Raw genomic sequence first — 27,981 nt, forward strand, 5'->3', positions numbered from 1 at the left:
GGTGTCATTGTGTTCACTCCTAGGTAAATGCACGGTCAGATTTACTGTGCCGGACTTCAACAACAGAATAGTTTACAATGTGGAGAAACATGCAGGAACACTCTCCTTCATACAGCCTAGCCGCTTGCTAGCCAACTAGCTTACATTGGCTGTCATGACTGTTTAGGACTCCAGTTATGAATGCTCTATGCATGGCCTTAACCTCAGACGGAGGGTTCATGTGAATGTTGTCGAACATACTCTGCTCAGTCTCCTGTGCTGCTGTGATCTGCCTGGATGTTAAGGGTCTATGTCATATTATAGTGGATTTTAAAAGGAAAAAGGTCAGATGATTCCCATAGCAACCACAGCCATGAACGCCTTTAATATTTTTTATAATTAGATCGCTTCTATCCCAGGAAATGAATGATAATACCAACAAGAGTAGCCAACTATAAGTTACATATCAGTTGGAATGTTAAAGCAATATTACAAACCCCCCCCATAAAGTCATGTTTACATTTCATTTTTTTACTGTCTACTTGAAAGTTCTTCTGACAAAAGGTGTATCGTAAAAAGTAATTGTTACAGCAAACATGTACATTTATTTTTAGTGTTGACACCTCAAATATGCAGGGCGAAAATACACAGGAGATATACTGTACATAAACAGAGACCTACAACTACATTGGACATACATTATGTTACCAAGGAAACAAAAAAACAAAAAAAATGGCAAACTGGCCTAAAATGGCCACCAAGCCATCACATGGAATAATCAGTTGTTATTTCCCAACAAGGTGTCAATAATGAGCACTGCAGTTCTCTTTAATGCCATCCATGCCTCACACTCAAAAACGTAATATCATCTCTTCTTTTTCTCTCTGTTGAGTCAAAAATATGCAGAAAAATATGAAACAACAAAACACGTCTTCTTCCTCTGAGCCCTTTGTTTTATACACACACACTATACACGGTGAGGACAGGCAAGGCGAGGAGGGGTTAAAAGTCGCCCCTCTCCTGGTCTGGAGTATCAAAAGGAGGTCTAGAATTTGAAGAGGTCTATGAAGTGCTGAGGTGAAACAGGCACGAGGCAGTTGTCAGGATCATTGGCTGTACAAGGATGTCCAGAGTCCTAGGAGACAGGAGGGAGAGCCGTTGTTACTATACTGTAGCATCACACATTCATACGAGTTCCATGTCAGACAGGACAACAGTGCCTAAAACACAGTCAACATTTTCTCAAATTAAATAAATTCACAACCTTAGTCATTTTCAAAAGCAAAAATGCATAACAAACCAGAAGACGAGTGACAACAAGCCGAGTCTAAAACATAATTCATCACCAGGACAACAGAAAACAAAATGGTGGCCAGAGAGTCAGACATGATGGGAAGGAAAGTACCTTGAATAATAAGGCCAGGTGGCAGTCCTTTAGGGGTCAGGGACAAGTACAGGGGGAGTCAGGAAGAGAGGCAGGAAGTAAGGAACAAGAGAGGGATGGAGAGGGATGCAGAAAGGTTAAAAGATTAGAAACAGAAGGATGGGAGGCTGTCTGGTTCTAACAAAGCCTTGGTTGGCACTGAGAGGAAAGAGGGGTCAATCTACGATGCCAGAGGAGAGAGGGGAAATAGAAGGCACTTTGCTCTAAATTTAGGAGAGTTACAGTACTTGCAGGAGGAGCCCAGAACAATACTCAGGTTGTTTAGTTTAGCACTGCATCATACCACTAGTTAGTGGTGACAGGAGCTGGCAAGGTGATGTACTCATATGTGCTCAGTCTGCTCACACATTTGAGTCTTAATAGCAATGGTGTGACCAGTCCTTCTATTTATGAGAATCATAAGTGGGGCTATAAAGGTGAAACAAATATTCATAATAGTCATTAACAACCTTGCTATATAACCCATGCTTTTGAATGCAATGGGTGGTCGGTTTCTTATAAAGAAAATAGGTAAATTCTGTCAATGAGGGTTAGTCAGTTCATTCATTGATCTTTGAGCCGCATGTGAATAATTTGTCTGGTTTCACAGATTAGTTTCCTCCTTAGGTTCAGGATTAGCACAGTCATAAGCATTAACGTTAGCAAACTAAAGCCAACTAAAGCCCAACCAACATTCTAAACCTGTAGATCCCCAGGGAATAGTCCATTTATAGTGTAGAAAACTTAAATTATTCATGTTCTGGGTTCAACTGAGAAGGTTTTTAAAAGGGTAACTCAACCCCAATGTCAGCATTTTCCCACCCCTTCAAATAAAAAAAATGCATTCAGGTGAGAAGTTCTGGGTGGGTAGGTAAACATAGTTGTACCTGATCCCCACATTTTCTCACTAATGCATACTTACCAATCCACTGGCACACTCTGATAAGAAAATGATGTGCACCGTGAACAAATATCTCTGGATATTTATCTCAGTGGTAAGGCACAGAGTTCCTGACATCTATTGCCACTTGCGGTGTAAATTAAAATCCCTCATGGGTCGCAAAAACAATATTTGAAATGTGGACTTACATTTAGTGCGGTATTGTTTTGGGAAGAAAAGTGCAATCACCTTGAAAATGAAAATTAGGGATTCAATTCAATCCAACCCGCATTGCAGTATTTACACAGTAGCTCTTTTTCCAATTGTCAAATTAACTCAGATTGGTCTTGGGTACTGTATAAAAACCTACAACTACTACAAGGGCAACCCCTCTCACAGGGATGCTTTCACTTTTCAGAATGAAAAAATGCATGGGTATGGGACGAATATTGTAAATAAAGGATATCTGCCCTGTGTGATTAGAACACCCAACCATTAAACTATGAGCCAAGTGTCTTCGCAGACCGTGCCACCAATCAGTCATAGCAGTTGGGAAAAAAATGCAAGTTGACATCACCATCATTGGCATCTATTTTTTGTTGCGATGGATGGAGCTATGAATATAAACGTATAATCCTCATAGAAAAACCTGTAGGCTTTCTTTGTAAAATCACACATGTGCAAGATGACCAGTCTAAAAACATTGAATTTGGTCATCTGCGGAAATGTGCATTACTGCCTTTTGAATTTTGTGTACCATCAGTAGTCATGGAAGCATCATGCAAAATATATTGTCACACTCCACTTACCAAGACCATTGCAAAATATGGCACGTGTTCACCTACTTTTATAGTGAGCCTTGAGTTGGTACCACCCAGCACATCTAGAAGGGGGTGTGTTTCATACATTACATTACATTTAAGTCATTTAGCGGACGCTCTTATCCAGAGCGACTTACAAATTGGTGCATTCACCTTATGATATCCAGTGGAACAACCACTTTACAATAGTGCATCTAAATCTTTTAAGGGGGGGGTAGAAGGATTACTTTATCCTATCCTAGGTATTCCTTAAAGAGGTGGGGTTTCAGGTGTCTCCGGAAGGTGGTGATTGACTCCGCTGTCCTGGCGTCGTGAGGGAGCTTGTTCCACCATTGGGGTGCCAGAGCAGCGAACAGTTTTGACTGGGCTGAGCGGGAACTGTGCTTCCGCAGAGGTAGGGGGGCCAGCAGGCCAGTGGTGGATGAACGCAGTGCCCTTGTTTGGGTGTAGGGCCTGATCAGAGCCTGAAGGTATGGAGGTGCCGTTCCCTTCACAGCTCCGTAGGCAATCACCATGGTCTTGTAGCGGATGCGAGCTTCAACTGGAAGCCAGTGGAGAGAGTGGAGGAGCGGGGTGACGTGAGAGAACTTGGGAAGGTTGAACACCAGACGGGCTGCGGCGTTCTGGATGAGTTGTAGGGGTTTAATGGCACAGGCAGGGAGCCCAGCCAACAGCGAGTTGCAGTAATCCAGACGGGAGATGACAAGTGCCTGGATTAGGACCTCATACCAAACCCCTCCCCTCCCTTGAGGTGACTAGAGCAACTTTCTCAAGGTGGCTCTACATCACAATTTAAATGGTCGAGTTGAATCACGAAGGGCAAAAAGAGCTAGATTTACTAATAAAATATACAGAACAAAAATAAACGCAACATGAAACAATGATTTTACTGAGTTACAGTTCATATAAGGAAATACATTTAAATAAATTAATGTGAAATCTATGGATTTCACATGAATGGGCAGGGGCACAGCCATGGATGGGCCTGGGAGAGCATAGGCCCACCCATTTGGGAGCCAGGCCTCGCCAATCAGAATTGAGTTTTTCCCCAAACAAGTGCTTTATCACAGACAGAAACACTCCTCAGCACCCCCACATCTCAGATGATCCCGCAGGTGAAGAAGCCGGATGTGGAGGTCCTGGGCTGGCATGGTTACATGTGGTCTTCGGTTGTGGGGCCAGTTGGACATACTGCCAAAATCTCTAAAACGACATTGGAGGCAGCTTATGGTAGATACATTAACATACAATTCCCTGGCAATAGCTCTGGTGGACATTCCTGCAGTCAGCATCCCAATTGCACACTCCCTGTGCACATTTTAGAGTGGCATTTTATTTCCCCCCAGCACAAGGTGCACCTGTGTAATGACCATGCTGTTTAAATCAGCTTCTTGATATGCCACACCTGTCAGGTGGATGGATTATCTTGGCAATGGAAAAATGCTCACTAACAGGGATAAACAAATTTGTGCACATAATTTGAGAGAAATAATATTTTGTGCATATGGAACATTACTGGGACCTTTTATTTCAGCTCATGAATCATGGGACAAACACTTTACATGTTGCGTTTATATTTTTGTTCAGTATATATGAAGACCAGAATTGACTTGCTTCACTATAATTTAGCCTAAAACATCTGGCTTTCGAATGACTTTAAAAAAATGAATAAAAAAAACAAATCATGAAAATTACTAAGGGCTGAGGTGAGAGGAATGTGCTAGAGTTATATGCTGCTAGCAAAAAGGAGAGGGGCAGTTAAGCAGTTTGTTGGTTCTGGAAAAGAGGCTGGTTTTCTCCACCCAAATGATGAATCACTTCTAATAGCATAAGTTGAGAATGTATTTATTTAAAAAGTGCATAAACAAAAGTCTCAATACACAGAGAGACTATTCTATTTGGGGGTGGTTGTGACTACACATTACTGATAAAGATTGTTTTGGCTGTACATTTTCCTCACAGTACATCCCTGTCCAGCTCTTGAGAACCCAATGGGGGCATACAGCCATCCCTAGGGTTCTAAGGTGAATGTATATGGACCACAGTTGGCTCCATGTGGACTACAATCCCGACGCTCCGTTTTAACGCTTAGAAGGGTCTTTCTATAAACTAGGGTACCAGTGAGGATATGTTTTTTCTCTCATGTCATTACATTAAGATATGGGGGGGGGGGGTCATAGCTATATAGCCAACCTATGTTTAACCCTTAATCATGGTTGGCGTCTTGACGGATTTGTCCAAAATCGTGTGACAACTTACTTCTCTCCTTGCATTTATGGCAGTGTAAGCTGTCGTTATATCATATGTTAATCATTAAATCAGTTAAATTAGACATTGTACTTGAACCCTGTAAGGATCCTGGACCTAGCTGTCAGACAGTTTTTTGTAGAGATCTCAGAAATGTGAAAGTACGTAACATTTAGTGTCTCATGTTAAGGGGTGAAAACAGTTTATGGGCACACAAATCGAAAATGATGTATGCATTTCAAAATCAAATGCTTCTAACAAAAAGAGCCACCTTACCTTTATACTTAAAATCGATACGATCATTAATGTGCTTCTGCAATAATTATGCATACTACTTGTTAGATGCTCATTTGGTGTCCATCCAGCTGATTAGTTACGCTGTGATATTTTCACACATCTACTGATCCAGGAAGGAATTTTCCGAATAACAGTCAAGTGACAAACAGCTGTGATGGCGCATGCGATGCAACAATAGCCCAAGTGCTGTAAAAAAAGGTGTTTGCAAGGAATGAAGAATATTTTGGCATCTCATTGGTTACACCGGTGAAGACAGTTGGATCTAATATCCCTAGCGAATTGATGTTTACCATCTATCATTGTCTGCTTGATTTTCAGCAGGGTCTCGTTAGATTTAACAGAGAAAGCAAAAAGGCAATGAGTTCGTGTTTTCATATATTTTTGTTCCTGGGCTTAGAGACAGAGTCTACTGTGTGCAATTGTGTAGAATAGACTATTGCGCAACACCAACGGTATTCCTATTAATTATTCTGGATATAATGACAACAAATTACATAACCTACTGGACTTATTCACAATATTGTATTTGACATGTTATTTCATTACCAGATCATATTAAGATCTGGTAATGAAATAACATGTCAAATACATTTTGTTTTCCATGTTAGAACTGCAATTTTAAAAACAATACAAGGGGCTTGAAGTAGCCTACTTGAACTTGAATTTGTTGCTCATAAATTCAAGTACTGGAATAGGCCTACCTTGGATTTATTTTTTTATATATCCTCAATTTTGTGCTTGAAAAGGTATTGGAATTATTGTAGCCAATTTATAAGTTCTCCTGCTCCCTTGTAACTACCCATGATTATTACTTACATTTTAGTCATTTAGCAGACACTTTTATCCTGAGTGACTTACAGTAGTGAGTGCCTAAATGTTTTTACTTTTATTAGGACGACAACATCTAATGTTGGATTCAACTAGTCTTTCTATATAAATTCTTCCAGAAAAAGAAAGAAGAAAAGAAAAAGGGCAGCAGGTAGCCTAGCAGTTAAGAGCATTGGACCAGTTACCGAAAGGTTGCAGGTTTCAATCCCAGAGCTGACTAGGTGAAAATTCTGCAATTAAAATCAAATCAAATTGCTCCTGTAAGTCGTTCTGGATAAGAGTCTACTAAATTACTACACTGTAAAAGAGACCTGGTTTTCGGTCACTTACTCATGACAAAAACAGCGATGGTGAGATTAATGCTACCGCTATTCATGACTTTATTACATGTGCCTACATCTGGCACATACAAATCTCCATGCATGCATCCGATCTATTTAGTCAGGAAATGTCCACATTCTCACATTCTGTTAGGTAAAAATACTTTCAATATCAATGCATTGGCAAGGCCCAAAAACTCAAAGAAATAATTATTATTAAAGTAGTAATGGCCTACTTTTTTGGGACACTTTTTATTGTGTGCGTGGGGGGGTTATATTAGGACCTATATGTACAGTTATATACACATTAAACAATTGTATAACATTGAGGTTCTTTAAAAAAGTACCATTAAGTTCTTGAAAATGTCTCTGAAAGTCCTTGAATTTGACTCGCTAATAGGTGTAAGAACCCTGCTTAAAGGATGTAGAGCTCCATTTTTATGGAATGGTCTGCCTATCCATGTGAGAGACGCAGACTCGGTCTCAACCTTCAAGTCATTACTGAAGACTCATCTCTTCAGTAGGTCCTATGATTGAGTGTAGTCTGGCCCAGGAGTGTGAAGGTGAACGGAAAGGCACTTGCCGTCTCTGCCTGGCCGGCTCCCCTCTCTCCACTGGGATTCTCTGCCTCGGACCCTATTACAGGGGCTGAGTCACTGGCTTACTGGTGCTCTTCCATGCCGTCCCTAGGAGGGGTGCGTCACTTGAGTGGGTTGAGTCACTGACGTGATCTTTCTGTCCGGGTTTCTGCCCCCTCAGGCTCGTGCGGTGGAGGAGATCTTCGTGGACTATTCTCAGCCTTGTCTCAGGGTAGTAAGTTGGTGGTCTGTTGATATCCCTCTAGTGGTGTGGAGGAGATCTTTGTGGACTATACTCAGCCTTGTCTCAGGGTAGTAAGTTGGTGGTCTGTTGATATTTTTTTTATTTTTTATTTTTTATTTTAGTCATTTAGCAGACGCTCTTATCCAGAGCGACTTACAGTAGTGAATGCATACATTTCATACATTTTTTTTTCTGTGCTGGCCCCCCGTGGGAATCGAACCCACAACCCTGGCGTTGCAAACACCATGCTCTACCAACTGAGCACTTTGACATCAAGTGAGAAAGAAAAATCGCTACTTGTCAGACACCCCAAAACCACCGAATGTGCTCTAGTGGCTGATAGGCTAGCCATAGCTGTGTGCCATCACCTGTGCTCTGACCTGCCATCCAGCACCTTTCAGGCATCAGGCAGGGCACATCCATTGAGAACTAATGTGATTCATGTGGGCTGTGGAGTGGGAAGGTGAGGGGGAGACGCCAACCCCCTGTTAAAAACAGAGCCGGAAGAGATTTGTTATTGCCTGCCCAGAATGCCCCCTCAGACAGATCTGTTGTGAAAGGGGGAATAAAGGAGGCATACAGCAGAGATGAAGAGCAGAGACGGGAGGTAGGAGGGGTCTAGACAACACAAGTGATGAAGTTGATCTGGAAGACAGATCTGCTGTGAAAGATGGGAGGATAGAGCAAAAGGCAAAGAGATGGTGAGACAGGAGGTAGGGGGCCCTCTAGTGGTGTGGAGGAGATCTTCGTGGACTATACTCAGCCTTGTCTCAGGGTAGTAAGTTGGCGGTCTGTTGATATCCCCCTAGTGGTGTGGGGGCTGTGCTTCTGGAAAGTGGGTGGGGTTATATCCTGCCTGGTTGGTCCTGTCCGGGGGTATCGTCGGACAGGGCCACAGTGTCCCACGACCCACCAGTCTCTGTCTCCAGTATCTATACTGCAATAGTCCACGTTCTGGGGGGGCCAGGGTCAGTCTGTTATATCTGGTGTAATTCTCCGGGCACATCTGGTGTCCTGTGTGAATTTAAGTATGCGCCCTCTAATTCTCTCTTGCTCTCTCTCTCCTCCAGGAGAGACCGGAGCACCAGGATCATGCCTCAGGACTACCTGGCCTGATGACTCCTGGCTGTCCCCAGTCCACCTGGTCATACTGCTGCTCCAGTTTCAACTGTTCTGCCTGCGGCTAAGGAACACTGAGCTGTTCACCGGACGTGCTGCCTTGTCCTGGACCGGCTGTCTTGACCTCTGAATGCTCGGCTATGAAAAGCCAACTGACATTTACTCTTGGAGGTGCTGACCTGTTGCACCCTCTACAACCACTGATTATTATTTGACCCTGCTGGTCATCTATGAACGTTTGAACATCTTGAAGAACAATCTGGCCTTAAATGGCCATGTACTCTTATAATCTCCACCCGGCCCAGCCAGAAGAGGACTGGCCACCCCTCAGAGCCTGGTTCCTCTCTAGGTTTCTTCCAAAGTTCCTGTCTTTCTAGGGAGTTTTTCCTAGCCACCGTGCTTCTACATCTGCACTGCTTGCAGTTTGTGGTTTTAGGCTGGGTTTCTGTATAGCACTTTGTGACATCTGCTGATGTAAAAAGGGCTTTATAAATACATTTGATTGATTGATATGTTGTTGTATAGGTGGAGTTATGGGCCAATTTGCATATATTCACTTTTATTCCTCGAAGAACACATGAAACTACATGAAAATCCTTTTGATTTTTGTTTCATACGATTTTGAAATGTTGATCCCAATGTCACACATTGTTCATAGAAAGACCCAGACACATGAATAATCCTTGCTGGCGATACAGTTTTGGAAACTTTTGGAACTTTACATTCATATCAGCGAGAAAGAATCTTTCAAATACTAAAGATACTTACTGTACGCAGTTTTAGCACAATAACATCCTCCAGCTGACGTACGACATCCTCCCACCTTGCGCTCACATTTCCATTGTGAGCATGCATGCATTATTCACAACACAGTCATGTGCAACTGTGCTAAAACAGCATACAGTAAGTGAATCTTTTGGATTTGAAAAATAATTTCTCGCTGATATGAAAGTCAAGTTCCAAATGTTTCCAAAACCGTATCACAAGTGAGGCATATTAACACAGATAGTCGGGGCATTTCCTTCTTACGGCAGAAACATTTGTGAACCGACGCAAATGCGCTACCGTCTATTAATGGGCAAATCACAGTCCTGAGCTGACCCCAAACTCCATAAACACAGCCAAAGGTCACCATGACATCACATACAAAGATTTCTCCTGGCTAGGACTCAAAAACTCACTCTCCACTTTATTTAACATTTTAGGTTTACTTTTCTTTCTTGCTAATAAGCACATTACGAACTTGGAAAAATGCTTAATAAATCTATTATTAATATCAACCTAAAAATAGGCATATGTATTATGGGAGTCCCCCCTGACATGCAGCTATGGAACCCATATAACGCGTCCGAAATGGCACTGTAGGGAATAGGGTGCCATTTGAGATGCTGTCATGTTGTCTAGTGTGTCTTCTTGTTCTTACCTTCCAGAAGAGGATGCTACAGTGTCTGCAGAAGTGCAGTGTGTCTCCGTACTGCTCTCTCTTGGGGTAGTATTTCTGTAGGGTGAAGTACATGACCTTCCAGTCCACATGGCCCCTCTCTGACAAGATCAGATGCCTGCAGAACTACACACACACACACACACGACGAGAAAACACGATTGACACCAGGGGGAAAGAAAGAGATGCTAAGGTAACTCTGAAGGGTAATTCCAGAGTTATTTTCTAAATGACCACCATTTCATGTTCAACTCCATAGACCTTATGTAGAATGCCTCCCTTATAGTAAATGTGACAACACTGCACTCTGGTGGTCACTGTGTACTACTCACTGAACATGACCCTGTATTCAAGCAGTTTGTGACACTGATTACATTGAATGCCATGTTTAGATACCCAGTGACTTCTACCTGTTTCTCTGCAAAGTGAAACTGGCACAGCTTCTTCCACAGGCGCCGGTCCTCACTGAGCATGTGAAGAGTGGGCGTGGCCTGTCCCAGGTTGATGATGTCACAGGCGTCGGAGAACTTGTACAGGATGTTGTTCTGCATGTCTAGCGGCAGGTCACGCAGCGTCATCCCATTGGACAGTTGCTGGGGGGGGGGGCGATATGTATATGTTGAAACTATGGCAAGACTGTCACATAACTACCAGGTCAATTTCTCTTGTCTCTTGAAACTAAACAGACGGCACACATGTCTAAGTACAGAAGTTACAACTTTTTACAAAGCAAACACATTAACCACCTTGATAATGAGACAGAAAATGAACCAGTCTATCTCTGAAGCCTAGCCAGTCTGATTCGGATTCAGCCAAACATCAACACAAGAGTTGGCTAAAGCAGAACCAGATTGACACCTAGTTAAGGTTATCCCAGGCTGGCTGGGGCTGCAGCATTCCACTACACAATACAACACTGAGAGGACCCGATGACTGAACACTGTCACCGTGCCAAATCATATCAAATCTTATTGGTCACATACACGTAATTAGCAGATGTTATTGGTCACATACACGTAATTAGCAGATGTTATTGGTCACATACACGTAATTAGCAGATGTTATTGGTCACATACACGTAATTAGCAGATGTTATTGCAGGTGTAGCGTAATGCTTCTGCTTCTAGCTCCGACAGTGCAGTAATATATAACAAGTAATATCTAACAAATTACACAACATATACCCAATACACACAAATCTAAGTAGGAATGAATTAAGACTATATACATATGGACGAGCAATTTCAATGCGGAACGGACTAAGATACAGTAGAATAGTATAGAAAACAGTATATACACATGAGATGGGTAATGCAAGATATGTAAACATTATTAAGTGAATGAGATACCATAGAATAGTATAGAATACAATATATACATATGAGATGGGTAATGCAAGATATGTAAACATTATTAAGTGAATGAGATACCATAGAATAGTATAGAATACAATATATACATATGAGATGGGTAATGCAAGATATGTAAACATTATTAAGTGAATGAGATACCATAGAATAGTATAGAATACAATATATACATATGAGATGAGTAATGCAAGATATGTAAACATTATCAAAGTGACTAGTGTTCCATTCCTTAAAGTGGCCAGTGATTCCTAGTCTATGTCTATAGGCAGCAGTCTCTAATGTGCTAGTGATGGCTGTTTAACAGTCTGATGGCCTTGAGATAGGAGCTGTTTCAGTCTCCCGGTCCCAGCTTTGATACACCTGTACTGACCTCGCCTTCTGGATGATAACGGTGTGAACAGGCAGTGGCTCGGGTGGTTGATGTCCTTGATGATCTTTTTGGCCTTCCTGTGACATTGGGTGCTGTAGGAGTCCTGGAGGGCGCGTAGTTTGGCCCCGGTGATGCGTTGGCCAGACCGCACCACCCGATCATCTCCTTTGTTTTGTTGACGTTGAGTGAGAGGTTGTTTTCCAGGCACCACACTCCCAGGGCCTTCACCTCCTCCCTGTAGCCTGTCTCATCATCGTTGGTAATCAAGCCCACTACTGTTGTGTCGTCTGCAAACTTGATGATCGAGTTGGATGCGTGCTTGGCACCGCAGTCATGGGTGAACAGGGAGTACAGGAGGGGGCTGAGCACGCACCCTTGTGGGGCCCCAGTATTGAGGATCAGCGGAGTGGAGGTGATGTTTCCTACCTTCACCACCTGGGGGCGGCCCGTCAGGAAGTCCAGGACCCAGTTGCACAGGGCGGGGTTCAGACCCAAGGCACCAAGCTTAATGATGAGCTTGGAGGGTACTATGGTGTTGAATGCTGAGCTATAGTCAATAAACAGCATTCCTACATAGGTATTCCTCTTGTCTAGATGGGATAGGGCAGTGTGCAGAGTGATGGCGATTGCATCGTCTGTGGATCTATTGGGGCGGTAAGCAAATTGAAGTGGGTCTAGGGTGGAAGGTAAGGTAGAGGTGATATGATCCTTGACTAGTCTCTCAAAGCACTTTATAATGACAGAGGTGAGTGCTACGGGGCGAGTCATTTAGTTCAGTTACATTTGCCTTCTTGGGTACAGGAACAATGGTGGCCATCTTGAAGCGTGTGGGGACTGTACCCAGGTCAGTAGAAGCCTTCCCTTATAGAGCCATGGCTGAACTATTAGGTGTGAGGGCTTTTAGGTCCATAATCATCTGTTTAAAAAGGACCCACCCCCCCATACTCTACCTTGGGTATCTGCAGGTTGTTGAGCTGCTGCTGCCAGTTGAGGATGGTCTCCAGCCTGCAGACCCAGATGTTGATGTTGCCCACCAGGACAGACTTGCCCATGCCCCGGGTCAGGATGCACAGGGTGGAGCTCAGGTCCTGCAGCAGCTCCTTGATAAGGCGAGGGTTATGATGGTCCTCCAGAACTGGACACAAAGAAAGAACAAAGACATTAAAACAGTGTAAAAAAACCCACCATATAACTACGTCAACATTCACTGTCGTTCATACCAGGTCTCTCGAGAGATAAATGTTATGTTTTTTGTAATGGAAGAAACATAGTCAAAAATTCAATAATAAAATTTAAAAAAATAAAAATAAACCTTTAAAATCTTTATCAAAAGTTGAGGCATTTTGCCATTAGTCCCAAAGCAAAACCACCATTTGAAGAACATACTGTACTCTCAAGGCATGCATGAAGCCAAAGCAAAATAGGTCTTTATATACTGCAGCTAATTCATGTTTTCCTTCCTGAGGCGTGTGGTTGTGTGACATAAAGCTTAGATCTGATGGCTCCTTTGATCCGCCCGGCAACAGCAGCTCAGTAATGATGGGGCACTACAGCTGTGTGGTTTAGTGGCGGGACAATCACTGACACAGCAGCAGTGGGACCGGTTCTACTACCACACTGATGAGACCAAACAATACCAAGAAACCCAGTATTAGACTGTCAGTTTGAGGGCATAGAATTGAGGACAGAGAGACGTGTGTTCTCAGAGAAAGCATGAGGCTGCATTTCACTTCTCCAACCAGGGAGCAGTGCCAACACTAATGTAAGTATGGCTCAGAGCTAAAACCAGGGGCTGTGCCATTAGGCAATGTGCTGTGGTTACACGGTGTTATTCTGACAGGCCATTGAGTACAGACCAGGGAGGTACAGCATGATGAGGACATATCCCTCTCTGTCTCTCTCACCCTTCCGTACAATCTTCTCCAGCACGTTGAAGTAGTTCTTCTGAGCTGCTCCACTTAGGGACGGCAGCTGAGACCTGGCTATGAGCTGGAGGAGCTGCACAGAGGGAGAGAGAGAGAGAGAGAGAGGGGGTGAGAGAGAGAGAAGTAAAAGAGTGAGAGGACAGGACACAAACCAAGGACTAGTATCAACACATATCCAGTAGAATTGATACACGCAGTTTTAGTGATCAAGTTAAATCATGCTTATAATTCAGATAGTTAGCCAGCAGCTTACTTTTGCCACATAGGTAAATCTCTGGATGTCCTGAGTGGCACTGGAAAAATCTAGACGGTTGAAGGCTTCCCCTAGTGTGCAGTATCCATGTCTCTAAGGTAATAACACACAAACTTAATTACCAAAACACATACCATGTATGGTAAAGAGTAGAATGGGCAATAAATAAAATCTAGTGGACATTCTCAGTATTATTTACTGTCCATTAAATTTTGCATAAACAGTGTATCCACATTCCAGGTCTTGGGTCACACAGTTATATGGTGCAGTTGACCTAAACTTTCCTCACCTCTCTTGTGCTCTCCTTCTGAACATAGATCCACTTCTCCTGGTAAACAACTGGGAAAAGAGAGAAAATAAAGAGTCAAAGAGAGAGAGAGATTTACTTTGCTATTTATCAGAACTGTTTTGTTAAACCACGGTTGCCAAACCTCATATTAGTTGGCTAGCATTCCTAACAGCTCTTGTGGTTGGCCTTTTCCCCCCAAAGACCTTTAATGGGAATAAAATGGATGTGGTCAGTGCTACTCACACTGTGATTTGGTGTTGTTGTTGTAGAAGTCTTTTTTCCTCTTTTTGGCGACTACCTCGCACACATTTCCAGTAAACAGATTCTCTTTGTTTTCATCGCAGAGTCTGTTTCAGAAAGACAAGGTAGACATGAAAGGAGTGAGTTAATAGCATTGTTTATGAGCGGTGGCATGGTGGACGTCAGTGTATTTATGTAACAAACTAAGTGGCTGTCCACGCTGCAGAAGCACACAGCCTGGCCATGCCCAGATGACTGCCTGACTACCCCTCTGAGGTGATTAAGACTGGCACAGCCCTGACCTGACCTGGCTGACCTCTTGTTTCTCAGAAAGACTCATGGAGAAGGTCAGGGACTATTTTCTGACCATAACATCAGCTCTAATGCTGGACAAGATCTGCTAATCTCTATCTCGGAAACCACTTTGGGACAAACACTAACTTCAGATTTCCGAAAATCTCTGATTTGCATTAATGCCAGGGTGTGTATATGGCTGTATGCCAATAGGTCAGAGATAGCAGCTTGTATCCATGAGGTTGTATCACTGTCATTGTATAATTGAGGCAAGCATAAGATATCTAGCAGCAAATCAACTTCCTATCATAGGCAGCTAATCTCAAAACCCAGATTATATCGCAACTATCAACTTCCTACAGTCCTGTTTAGGTCTATGTTCCGTGTGCACCCGTGGCTACACGGCTGCCTGTAGGGTGGAGATGCAGAGTATGTCTTGTTTTGCGTTCATGGCTACAATTCATAGTGATACTTGTGTTGGGGCCATCCTTAGGGGACGTTTCAGTACTCTGACAAATTTCAGATTACATCTTCAAACAGGTTTGTGAAAGTATGACTCGAGGCCAGTATCTCTGAGGGCTCCAGTATACTAAAACACAAATTATGAATGCACTTTTTAGCCCAACTCAGACCATATGATAATCTTCCTGCACTGCCACGAAGGCCAAAGGAATGAACTGAAAATAAATAGGTTAAATAAATAAAACTTCTGTTCTTGCCCTTGACAGAGATTGGTTTGCCCTCTTTGTATCAGCAGAGCTTTCATTACTTTCAGTGGACTTCATTACATTTAAAATATCTGGCAACAGGCTTTCATCCTCAGTCCAACAGCATACCTGTAACACAGGGAAATGTATTGGCTATATCAGTCAGGTTTTTGAAATATATTTTAAAGACTGTAAAAACTATTTCCCAGATTAAATTTGGGTGAACTACCTCTTTAACCCCTAGTCCATGTTGTTGCTCCGACATGGTTTTATGTTGTTGCTACTGTTATCTGAACATAGTGCATCTGGAACATCATTGACCATTACCTTGCTCTGATCTCTATGGGTGTGGCGTTCTCTCTCTACACAGACAATCAGCAGGTTTAATGAGGACTGGCTGCTAGATCAAAGTGAGTGGTCCACTGATGTTCTCCATGCATTAGTAATCCATGTGCTCAGTCTTATCACGTGACCATCTCGGGAGCAGAGCTCTGAGACTCTCCCTCCAGCCTGTCTCAGATCCACACAGACTGACCACAGGTAGGGGGCTGGAGATGAAGCAATGCATTGGTGTGGATCAAAGTTTTTTGCGTGTGACACATGCAGCTTATCTAGGCTGGAGGCTAATTCAGGCCGTTTTATGCAATGGTCCCACTGCTTAATGCATGCACGCACGAACGTGCACACACACACACCAATCAGTAACAGGGAATTAGAGGTCAGGAATGCAATAACCTAACATTTTACAAAGGATTCTCACTGCAGCATGCCTGGACAGAGAAGGAAAAACAAAAACCCTCAGACAAGAGGAACAGAGCAATGTGGCTCTCAAACTACTCGAAATATACTCTGTACAGTCAATGTAGGTCTTTGACAGTCGATGTTTACCTTTTACATGGCATCAGCTAAATACCAGATCAATGGCTGAGAGAGAGCTGAACTACTGTGTTGGACTTGGATCAGTACAATAGCAGTCATAATGATGTCTGTCTGTCTGTGGGAGTGTTTGTTTAGCAGTCAATGGCTACGATGGGGGGGGGGTACTACTGTATGATGTTATTGGCCTTTGAGCCGGGATGTTTTTTGGAGGATAGTCACTGAGAGGAAATTATGTCATCGGTTATTGTGTGGTGCAATGTCATTGTCTGTTTTTCTGTGAGGTATTTGTAGGATGTTTATTGTCAACTGTTGTACTGTGAGGTACTGGATGGCCAACTCTAGATTTGATGACATCATAAAAAAAAGGTACTCAGCGACTAGCCTATACTATTATAACCATCTGAGATAAATAGCGACTGCATCACCACATTAAAAAACATGTAGCAAATCATAACAATGAGATTTAATACTCTGCCAAATCTAGAGTTGGCCATCCAGTACCTCAGTCAAAATAGAAGATTATTATTTTTCCAAATCGGTTTTGTTTGTCTAGACTGGAGCACCAGACTGGAGCACCACAGGCGTTAGATAGAGCTAGCTCTGAATGGGAAAACCCCTGGTCTAAAAGCCTCATCATTCACTACCACCACAGTCCACAACAGAACATGTTTCCTGCAGATAACAAGCCAGCACTCCTGCTGAGAGAAGTCAAAGACCGCCCAAAACACTACTTTAACAGACAAGAGAAAGAGACAGACAAAAATAACTTGTTTGTAGCCACTGCTATAACATAAAACGCCATGCTGATTTGATGAACACAATAACTCCCTGCATAGTACATCCTTCTACATCTCTTTATATGGCAATATGATGCAGGGTCAAACCCATGCACCCAATTATAGCAATCCATAAATATGAATCAGCCACAAAACCTGACAGAGAGAGGAGGGTAGAAAAATTCCAGGCAACTTTATTCAATAGGTTCGCTAGTGAATGTTAAAATTGAACCACATGTCAGAACAGATGTGAGATAGAGGGTGTTAATATTTCATTCAGTACAGAAATGTGTAGATGTGGATTTTTTTTTACCTCAACTTACACTGTCCCTATACTCAATTTAGGCTACCCCACACCCAGTATAAGTTGTGCCAAGAGATGAGACCACTTTTTTTGGACAAGCTGTTTACATTAATGCGGATTATTTCCAGGGATCCACAACATCCTGAAATATATGTAGATATCTTTGTTAGAACGAAAACTATATTTCTCTTGACGTAGTGAAGATGAATGTAAAAAATGTATATATATATTTTTTTAAACGGCTCCAAATACCCCACTCTCCCCTACTGACTTATGAATCTGCCAGTCATGTCTATTTCACAATACAATTCTCCACAGGTTGCATAGCTGGGGACGGAAACTGAGAGAAACTAGACACGTTTGGGTATCCTTCTGCGGCTAGGGGGTATGGAGTCAGTTCCCTCAGACAATCAGTCACAAACAACTATTATCAGTACTCACACTTATTGTCTGACAGGCTGTGGGAGAAACAGGAACCAGACACATCTGTTTAAAAACACTCTGTCCTTAACCCACACTGATGATAACACACACACAGATCTTTCCTACTCGCTCAGTTTACCGTCATCCTACGGCACATCTTCACCAGCTGGATCTGTTTTATTAGGTGACCTACTCACTTTACTCTGAGTCTTGCTTCAACAACCCCATCATTAAATTGCCTTGCCATGATGCCCTGGTGATGACAGGTGCTAACCATGGAATGGAAATCACTTCCTGAATGAGGTCTCTCTTAGTATGAAAATAAGAACAGGTTATGGCTTGTGCTTTTGATACCATCGATCACCACATTCTTTTGGAGAGATTGGAAACCAAAATTGGTCTACACGGACAAGTTCTGGCCTGGTTTAGATCTTATCTGTCGGAAAGATATCAGTTTGTCTCTGTGAATGGTTTGTCCTCTGACAAATCAACTGTAAATTTCAGTGTTCCTCAAGGTTCCGTTTTAGGACCACTATTGTTTTCACTATATATTTTACCTCTTGGGGATGTCATTCGAAAACATAATGTTAAATTTCACTGCTATGCGGATGACACACAGCTGTACATTTCAATGAAACATGGTGAAGCCCCAAAATTGCCCTCGCTAGAAGCCTGTGTTTCAGACATAAGGAAGTGGATGGATGCAAACTTTCTACTTTTAAACTCGGACAAAACAGAGATGCTAGTTCTAGGTCCCAAGAAACAAAGAGATCTTCTGTTAAATCTGACAATTAATCTTGATGGTTGTATAGTCGTCTCAAATAAAACTGAAGGACCTCGGCGTTACTCTGGACCCTGATCTCTCTTTTGAAGAACATATCAAGACTGTTTCAAGGGCAGCTTTTTTCCATCTACGTAACATTGCAAAAATCAGAAACTTTCTGTCCACAAATGATGCAGAAAAATTAATCCATGCATTTGTTACTTCTAGGTTGGACTACTGCAATGCTCTACTTTCCGGCTACCTGGATAAAGCACTAAATAAACTTCAGTTAGTGCTAAATACGGCTGCTAGAATCCTGACTAGAACCAAAAAATGTGATCATATTACTCCAGTGTTAGCCTCCATACACTGGCTTCCTGTTAATGCAAGGGCTGATTTCAAGGTTTTACTGCTAACCTACAAAGCATTACATGGGCTTGCTCCTACCCATCTTTCCGATTTGGTCCTGCCGTACATACCTACACGTACGCTACGGTCACAAGACGCAGGCCTCCTAATTGTCCCTAGAATTTCTAAGCAAACAGCTGGAGGCAGGGCTTTCTCCTATAGAGCTCCATTTTTATGACTCGGTCTCAACCTTTAAGTCTTGACTGAAGACTTATCTCTTCAGTGGGTCCTATGATTGAGTGTAGTCTGGCCCAGGAGTGTGAAGGTGAACGGAAAGGCTCTGGAGCAATGAACCGCCCTTGCTGTCTCTGCCTGGCCGGTTCCCCTCTCTCCACTGGGATTCTCTGCCTCTAACCCTATTACAGGGGCTGAGTCACTGGCTTATTGGTGTTCTTCCATACTGTCCCTAGGAGGGGTGCGTCACTTGAGTGGGTTGAGTCACTGACGTGGTCTTCCTGTCTGGGTTGGCGCCCCCCGTTGGGTTGTGCCATGGCGGAGATCTTTGTGGGCTATACTCGGCCTTGTCTCAGGATGGTAAGTTGGTGGTTGAAGATATCCCTCTAGTGGTGTGGGGGCTGTGCTTTGGCAAAGTGGGTGGGGTTATATCCTTCCTGTTTGGCCCTGTCTGGGGGTATCGTCGGATGGGGCCACAGTGTCTCCTGACCCCTCCTGTCTCAGCCTCCAGTATTTATGCTGCAGTAGTTTACTTGTCGGGGGGCTAGGTTCAGTCTGTTATATCTGGAGTATTTCTCCTGTCTTATCCGGTGTCCTGTGTGAATTTAAGTATGCTCTCTCTAATTCTCTCTTTCTCTCTCGGAGGACCTGAGCCCTAGGACCATGCCTCAGGACTACCTGACATGATGACTCCTTGCTGTCCCCAGTCCACCTGGTCGTGCTGCTGCTCCAGTTTCAACTGTTCTGCCTGCGGCTATGGAACCCTGACCTGTTCACCGGACGTGTTACCTGTCCCAGACCTGCTGTTTTCAACTCTCTAGAGACAGCAGGAGCGGTAGAGATACTCTCAATGATCGGCTATGAAAAGCCAACTGACATTTACTCTTGAGGTGCTGACTTGTTACACCCTCTACAACTGTGATTATTATTATTTGACCATGCTGGCCATTTATGAACATTTGAACATCTTGGCCATGTTCTGTTATAATCTCCACCCGGCACAGCCAGAAGAGGACTGGCCACCCCTCATAGCCTGGTTCCTCTCTAGGTTTCTTCCTAGGTTTTGGCCTTTCTAGGGAGTTTTTCCTAGCCACCGTGCTTCTACACCTGCATTGCTTGCTGTTTGGGGTTTTAGGCTGGGTTTCTGTACAGCACTTTGAGATATCAGCTGATGTAAGAAGGGCTATATAAATACATTTGATGATTTCTAACTGGATCCGTTCTACCGTGACTTACCGTAATCTCTTGACAGTATTTCACGAGTTTACTGTGCCTCTTTTATAATCTAAAACAGCACTTCCGACTGATGTTTCCTGTTTCATGGGCTGAGAACATGAACACTTCCTCATAGGGTCACTGACAAAGTTACTCTCTCAGTCCAACTGATCTCAACACTAACTGGGATGCATTTGTTATATCATGTGATTCCATACAGATAGGCTACAAGAAAAACCTACTACCACCAATTCCCTTTCTCTGTTTATCCTGAGCATAAAGGTATGCATCAATGTGAACATTGTGAGGTTTCACCAGTAAAGGAGTAACAGCTGGTGCATAAGTACAGGTGGCCAAGGAGAGGGTCATGTCCCGTGATCCTTATCACCAGAGTCAAAGCCTTGAGCAAAGCCTGCTGGGAAAGACTCCAGCACAGCAACTATGACAGAGAACCATGACAGAGTGCAATATCCACCATACATTTTCATGAGTTCTATTTCAGTCTCACTGAAAAATGTTCTGGGAAACTGAACTAAATTGATAAACTAAAAATAAAACAGAAATACAATAAGGTATAACAGCCATATAACCCATAGGGATATGTCAAGGTATTGCTTGGTATTACTGCACTGTTGGAGCTAGAAACTCACGCATTTTTCTGCACCTGTGATAACATCTGCAATTATGTGTACGCGACCAATAAACTTTGATAATGATTTGCAAATAAATTACTGACATTCAATAATGAAATATAAGCTTCAAAGACTTTAGTCAAAATAATCCCTTATTCCCTTCAGCAAGGAGATCAAAGAGAATAGGGGTTGAATGTATAAATAAAAGCTATAAAAAAAAAACAAGAACATTCTAATTATTAATTATTCAGCTGTGTTTCATTTTATAATATTCCATGTCCCGGGAGCCATTAAAAGACATTCTAAATGAACAGTAGACCATTAAATAAAAGCATCAGCTGATCGGAAAGAAGAGAGCAGTCTTTCCTAGGTTCTGTTCTGTGACTTCTGTCATGAATGGGCTCCTGACTGGTGCAGTGGTCTAAGGCACTGCATCTCAGTGCTAGAGGCGTCACTACAGACCCTGGTTCAATTCCAGGCTGTATCACAACCGGCTGTGATTGGGAGTCCCATAGTGCGGTGCACAATTGGCCCAGCGTCGTCCGGGTTTGTCCGGGGTAGGCTGTCATTGTAAATAAGAATTTGTTCTTAACTGACTTGCCTAGTTAAATATAGGTTAAATAAATAAAAAAAATGTTAAAAATTAGATCATGGATCCATGACCCTCTATACCTTGGGTCAAACAAATATGTAATTAGAGTTTAACAACACACAGTGAAAGACTAACTGGGCAGGTGGTTAGAGCGTTAGGCCAGTAACAGAAAGGTTGCTAGACCGAATCCCCAAGCTGACGAGGTAAAAATCTGTAAGGCAGATAACCCACTCTTCCCCGGGCACTGTGGATGTTGATTAAGGTTGCACATTTTGGGGAATATTCAGGAGGTGGAAATTAATATTAATACCATTTAAATGTAGATGTTTTTTGCATTGGATATATTTACCATATCATATGGAGACAGAAACATAAACCTTTTACCTTATCATAAGTAGACATGATTGCAAATGATTAAATCCTTCCAATAGAAATTTTTCAAAAACAATTTAGTTACGAATTCAACTTCAATTAAATGAGTTGACTCTTCACATGGGAGGATTTCACTGAACAACAAAAGAAAGGGAATATTGAATGATCCCAATGATCCATCGCATCTACCAAAAACGTTATCAACATACATCTGTAAAATGATAGTGGAGAAACTAAAGCTTCGGTTGTCTTCCATGTCTTCTCCCTGGACCTCCTCAATGTCCACCTCTTGAACATCAGAATCGGAGGCCTCATCTTCACTGTCACTTTCCAACCTTGAGGATGGCTCGTTGTCAGGCTCAAAAAGCCAAACATTTTCCCGGATGGCCACCAATTTTTCAACCCTTGTATTGGTCAGCCTGTTGCGTGCTTTGGTGTGTGTGTTCCGAAACAAGGACCAGTTGCGCTCTGAGGCGGCTGATGTTGGTGGGATTTGGAGGATGGAGGCAACGGGGGAAAGAGCCTCAGACCCACAAAGTCCCTTCCACCAGGTGGCTGATGAGATATGTTTGCAAGACTGCCATATTGCATCTCCATCCCAAAGCCCTTGCTTGGAAGTGTACCTCGCCAGACTGCCAAGAACCTTGCCCTCATCCAGGCCAAGGTGGCAAAACATTGTAGTGATGACACCAACGGCCTTGTTGATCGCTGAACTCTGCTCTTGCCAGCATACTTGGGGTCCAACATGTACGCTGCGGTGTGTATGGGCTTCAGGCAGAAGTCTTCATGATTTTTGGTTTATTTCAGAACTGCAGTTTCCTCTGCTTGGAGCAACAGTGAAGTGGGTAGGGCAGTACAGATTTCTTCTCTTACATCTGCAAGCAGAGTCTTAACATCAGACAGGATGGCATTGTCTCCCTCAATCCGTGCTATGGCTACGGCTATAGGTTTCAGGCTGCTGACCACTCTCCCAAAATACATCACCCAGGAGGATCCTCTTGATGGGGCTGTCCATATCGGCAGACTGTGATATGGCCATTTTTTGGAGACTCCTTCCCCTCCAGGAGACTGTCAAACATGATGACAACACCACCCCAACGGGTGTTGCTGGGCAGCTTCAATGTGGTGCTCTTATTCTTCTCACTTTGCTTGGTGAGGTAGATTGCTGCTACAACTTGATGACCCTCCACATACACTCTACAAGAGAGCCAAGGAAATGGTTGGGTACCCACTGTTTTCAGTGCCATTATGTTCTTGAGGAGCAGATTCAATGCATGAGCAGCACAGCCAATGGGTGTGATGTGAGGGTAGGACTCCTCCACTTTAGACCAAGCAGCCTTCATGTTCGCAGCATTGTCTGTCACCAGTGCAAATACATTCTGTGGTCCAAGGTCATTGATGACTGCCTTCAGCTCATCTGCAATGGAGAGATTGGTGTGTCTGTTGTCCCTTGTAGAATACTGGTTGAGGGGTGGAGATGTAGTTAATTATTCTTTGCCCATGAACATTCGACCACCCATCAGAGATGATTGCAATACAGTCTACTTTCTCTATGACTTGCTTGACCTTCACTTGAACACTGAACTCTGCATCAAGCAAATGAGTAGATAAAGCATGTCTGGGTGGAGGGGTGTATTCTGTGCAAAGAACATTCAGAAATCTCTTCCAATACACATTGCCTGTGAGCATCAGATATGAACCAGTTGCATACTCAGCTCGAACAAGACATTCATCAGCATTTCTCTGACTACGTTCCTCCATTGAGTCAAAAAAACTTCTGATTCCAGGAGGACCATGAGCTGTTTCTATCGATAAGGTGTCTGAGTCATAATTTTCACCTCCAATAGAAGTAGAGGGACTTTTGTCAGAGGTTGCTTGTTGTGAGCGCTGAGGGAAATTTATGCACACGGCCAGATGATTCTGCATCTTTGTTGCATTCTTCACATTTGATTTGGCACAGTTTATGCAAATGTGCACAGCTTTTCCTTCTACATTAGCTGCATTGAAATGTCTCCACACATCAGATGGTGCCCGTGGCATTTTCCTGTAAAGATTCGGGAAAAAATGAGTTAAATATTTTTTTTTTAAATACAACTCCATGTACAGATAAATAGTTTAGCAGTTAGATTAAATCAACTCCTTTGTAAGATACATTTTTTTTAAATGAAACATGTATGGAAACAGGTGAATTTACACTCGGTTAGCAGGCTCATACAAGCTAAAACCCATATGGTACCAAAAACTAACTAGCAGAAATTGTTAACAAGTTAAAAATGATTTAAAACATACTGTGCTGTGCTATTTACCAGTTAACAAAAAATCATGTATGTCAAATAAAATATATTCACCCCACCCAGTATTGTAATCAAAACTTACCAGAAAGCATGTAGTCCTTGGCTCAGGCAGTGTAATATTGTGGACTCAATAGCATCTCATTAGTGTGCAAGATCCTGAGAATCAGCTGTACATATGATGGAAGAGTACACTGTACATGTGATGGATGAGTGCACTGTACATGTGATGGAAGAATGCACTGTACATGTGATGGAAGAATGCACTGTACATATGATGGAAGAGTGCACTGCACATGTGATGGAAGAATGCACTGTGCATGTAGAGGGTTGCAATTCCATTGAATTGAGGATAGTTTAACCAAAATATGCCACAAGACCTAGAATTGCCTTATGCGTATCCCACAAAAAAGGTTAACTGTTATAAGCTAACTTTTGATGAATTTAAGCAAAATTCCAGGGCTTAACTTCCCATGGAAAATTTCCAGGAAAATTTCTGAAATTTACTGGAAAGTTTCCAACTCTAATGTTGCTGCAGAAGACACATTTCAGCTGAATGCACTCAGTTCTACAGCTGACTAGGCATCCCCATTTCCTTACCACGCACGCGCACACGTTCAAAGGACTTAAGTAGTTTTTTGGGGTATTTGTACTTACTATTCATATTTTGTACAACTTTTACTCCACTACACACCTAAAGAAAATAATGAACGTTTTACTCCTTACATTTTCCCTAACACCAAAAAGTACTCCTTACATTTTGAATGCTTAGCAGGACAGGAACATTATATAATTCACACACTTATCAAGAGAACATCCATGGTCATCCCTACTGCCTATGATCTGGTAGACTCACTAAACACAAATGCTTCATTGGTAAATTGTCTGAGTGTTGAAGTGTACCCCTGGCTATCCTTAAATGTAAAAAAAATAATAAAAGACAATTGTGCCGAATGGGTTGCTTAATATAAGGAATTTGTAATGATATATACTCATCTTTGATACTTAAGTATATTTTAGCGATTACATTTACTTTTGAAACTTAACTATATTTAAAACCAAATACTTTTACTCAAGTAACATTTTACTGGGTGACTTTCACTTGAATCATTTTATTTTACAAAGGTATCTTTACTTTTACTCAAGTACATGTATGACACTTTGCTACTTTTCCCACCACTGCACACGTTTCAGTGAGGAAAGCCATTAGATCAGTTATAAATGGCAGACTATATCTCTGCTCAAAACCCTGTTTTTCAATGGAAAAAAAATATCCAAATGGTGAAATAGAGTGTGGGGAGTGACAATGGTAGATTGTTCATACAGAAAGGCTACCAGGTGCTGCCTGACTGTACATAACAGCTAATACAAGACAATATCATAGATGGTGCAGCATGTCATGTAAATATGACCACAGTGTGAAAAAGCTCAATCTATTATTTTGAGGATTTTTTATTTGTGTGATGATATTTACATGACACAGGGCTTTTAATGGGGATCATTTCAAGCATGTGAGCATCAGTTGATTCATTGTATAGTTCTCATCTGCAATGGAGCCAAAAATTATATTACTGACATGTGTATGATTGTATGAACGTTATTATGCATTTTTTTAATTTATTTTTTTAAAGGTGGCATACCTTGTGTGTTCTACAAATCAACTCAAGCATACAGCAACTCATGAGAAACAGGCAGAGTAGTATATATACACAGTACCAGTCAAAAGTTTGGACACCTACTCATTCAAGGGTTCTTCTTCATTTGGACGATTTTCTACATTGTAGAATAATATCAAAGACATCAAAACTATGAAATAACACATATGGAATCATGTAGTAACCAAAAAAAAGGAAAGTGTTAAACAAATCAAAATATATTTTATATTTGAGATTCTTCAAAGTAGCCACCCTTTGCCTTTATGACAACTTTCCACACTCTTGGCATTCTCTCAAACAGCTTCACCTGGATTGCGTTTCCAACAGTCTTGAAGGAGTTCCCTGGAATGCATTCCAATTAGCATGTGTGCCTTGTTAAAAGTTAATTTGTAGAACAAATTATTATTTACAATAACGGCCTACTCCGGCCAAACAGTAACGACGCAGGGCCAATTTTGCACCACCCTGTTGGACTCCCAATCACGGCCGGTTGTGATACAGCCTGGAATCGAACCAGGGTCTGTAGTGACACCTCTAGCACTGAGATGCTAGAGCCCTGCATCAGGGGTGCTGCATCAAAGCACTGCATCAGATGAACAGGCCTCCACAATCACCCGACTTCAACCCAATTGAAATGGTTTTGGATGAGTTGGACCGCAGAGTGAAGAAAAAGCAGGAAACAGGTGCTCAGCATATATGGGAACTCCTTCAAGACTGTTGGAAAAGCATTCCAGGTGTTGCTGGTTGAGAGAATGCCAAGAGCGTGCAAAGCTGTTATCAAGGCAAAGAAAGGCTACTTTGAAGAATCTAAAATATAATTTGATTTGTTTAACACTTTTTCGGTTACTACATGACTCCATGTGTTATTTCATAGTTTTGATGTCTTCACTAGTATTCTACAATGTAGAACATAGTCAAAATAAAGAAAAACCCTTGAATGAGTTCGTGTGTCCAAAATTTTGACTGGTACTGTATGTATGTATATACCAATAGGTGAATTATTAAGAGCGATGAGGACACGTACGTAAACGGCACTTACTCTTCCAAGTCTATTCCGTTGTTGTTGTCCCTCAATTCATTTCCATAGAACTCGATCCTCTTCCAGCCATCCTCGGTCTTGATCCAGCTCCATCCTGGCGACCTCCAGTCCTGGCCCAAGAAAGGCATCCTTCACCTGGGGAGTGTGCAAGGAGATATTTTCTGTTTGTGTAGCTAGCTAGCTGCTAGTTAGTTACAGTACCTGTGTGTGTATTGTTGTATTGCCACGATGAAAATAAATCGCTGTGAGGAGAGATTACATTTTGTAGCTAGCGACTTCTAGTAAAACAAAATCAACATCAGTTGTCAACACTGTCGAATGTACAATAAAGATAAAGTCATTGTTAAATACTGACTACTACTGCAGATATCTGTCAAGCACAGTTCTCTGGTTGAGCCGAGTTAGAAAATGTAGCGCAAATGACAGCTAGCTCGCAAACTGATTATCCGGAAAACGATGAACAGACTATAGAGACAGAGGATTTTTGTGTTTCTTAGTTAAACATATATATTCCCAATAAAACAATCAAACCAAACTTACTTAGAGAGTGATTAGGTTGTTGTATTGAGAAACGCAGCTTTCCTCTGGAAATATTGACGGAAGTAAACATATCGTACAGTGGAATGTGACACGCCTCCTGCCTTTCTGTGATTGGACGTGTTGACTTTCTTTATCTTGTTGCTACCCGGAATTATATCGCTGATTGGCTGTCACTGTTGTCAATCATTAGCTTTTTTATCTACTGTGTTTTGCTAAGACATTTTTCTACACGTGATAGAAACCTCGCACATGTTACCGGAGTGTATTGGTTTGGATATGGGGAAGGGATATAA

At 42.3% G+C, this 27,981-nt stretch overlaps 1 protein-coding gene across 2 annotated transcripts; it reads right to left on the minus strand.

The window, feature by feature from the left end:
• Positions 1–329: 329 nt before the first annotated feature.
• Positions 330–27,801, minus strand: fbxo25 (F-box protein 25). Of its 2 annotated transcripts, NM_001139897.1 has the most exon segments (11): positions 333–1,114; positions 10,160–10,303; positions 10,588–10,770; positions 12,868–13,052; positions 13,822–13,915; positions 14,096–14,186; positions 14,385–14,397; positions 14,399–14,434; positions 14,628–14,731; positions 27,149–27,283; positions 27,689–27,739. In NM_001139897.1, coding segments are annotated over 10 exon segments (1,068 nt in total). In that variant the 5' UTR covers positions 27,277–27,283; positions 27,689–27,739; the 3' UTR covers positions 333–1,024.
• Between the last annotated feature and the right edge of the window lie 180 nt (positions 27,802–27,981).

Source organism: Salmo salar, chromosome ssa06 (assembly GCF_905237065.1).
Source record: "Salmo salar chromosome ssa06, Ssal_v3.1, whole genome shotgun sequence".
In the NCBI taxonomy this organism is placed as follows: domain Eukaryota; kingdom Metazoa; phylum Chordata; class Actinopteri; order Salmoniformes; family Salmonidae; genus Salmo; species Salmo salar.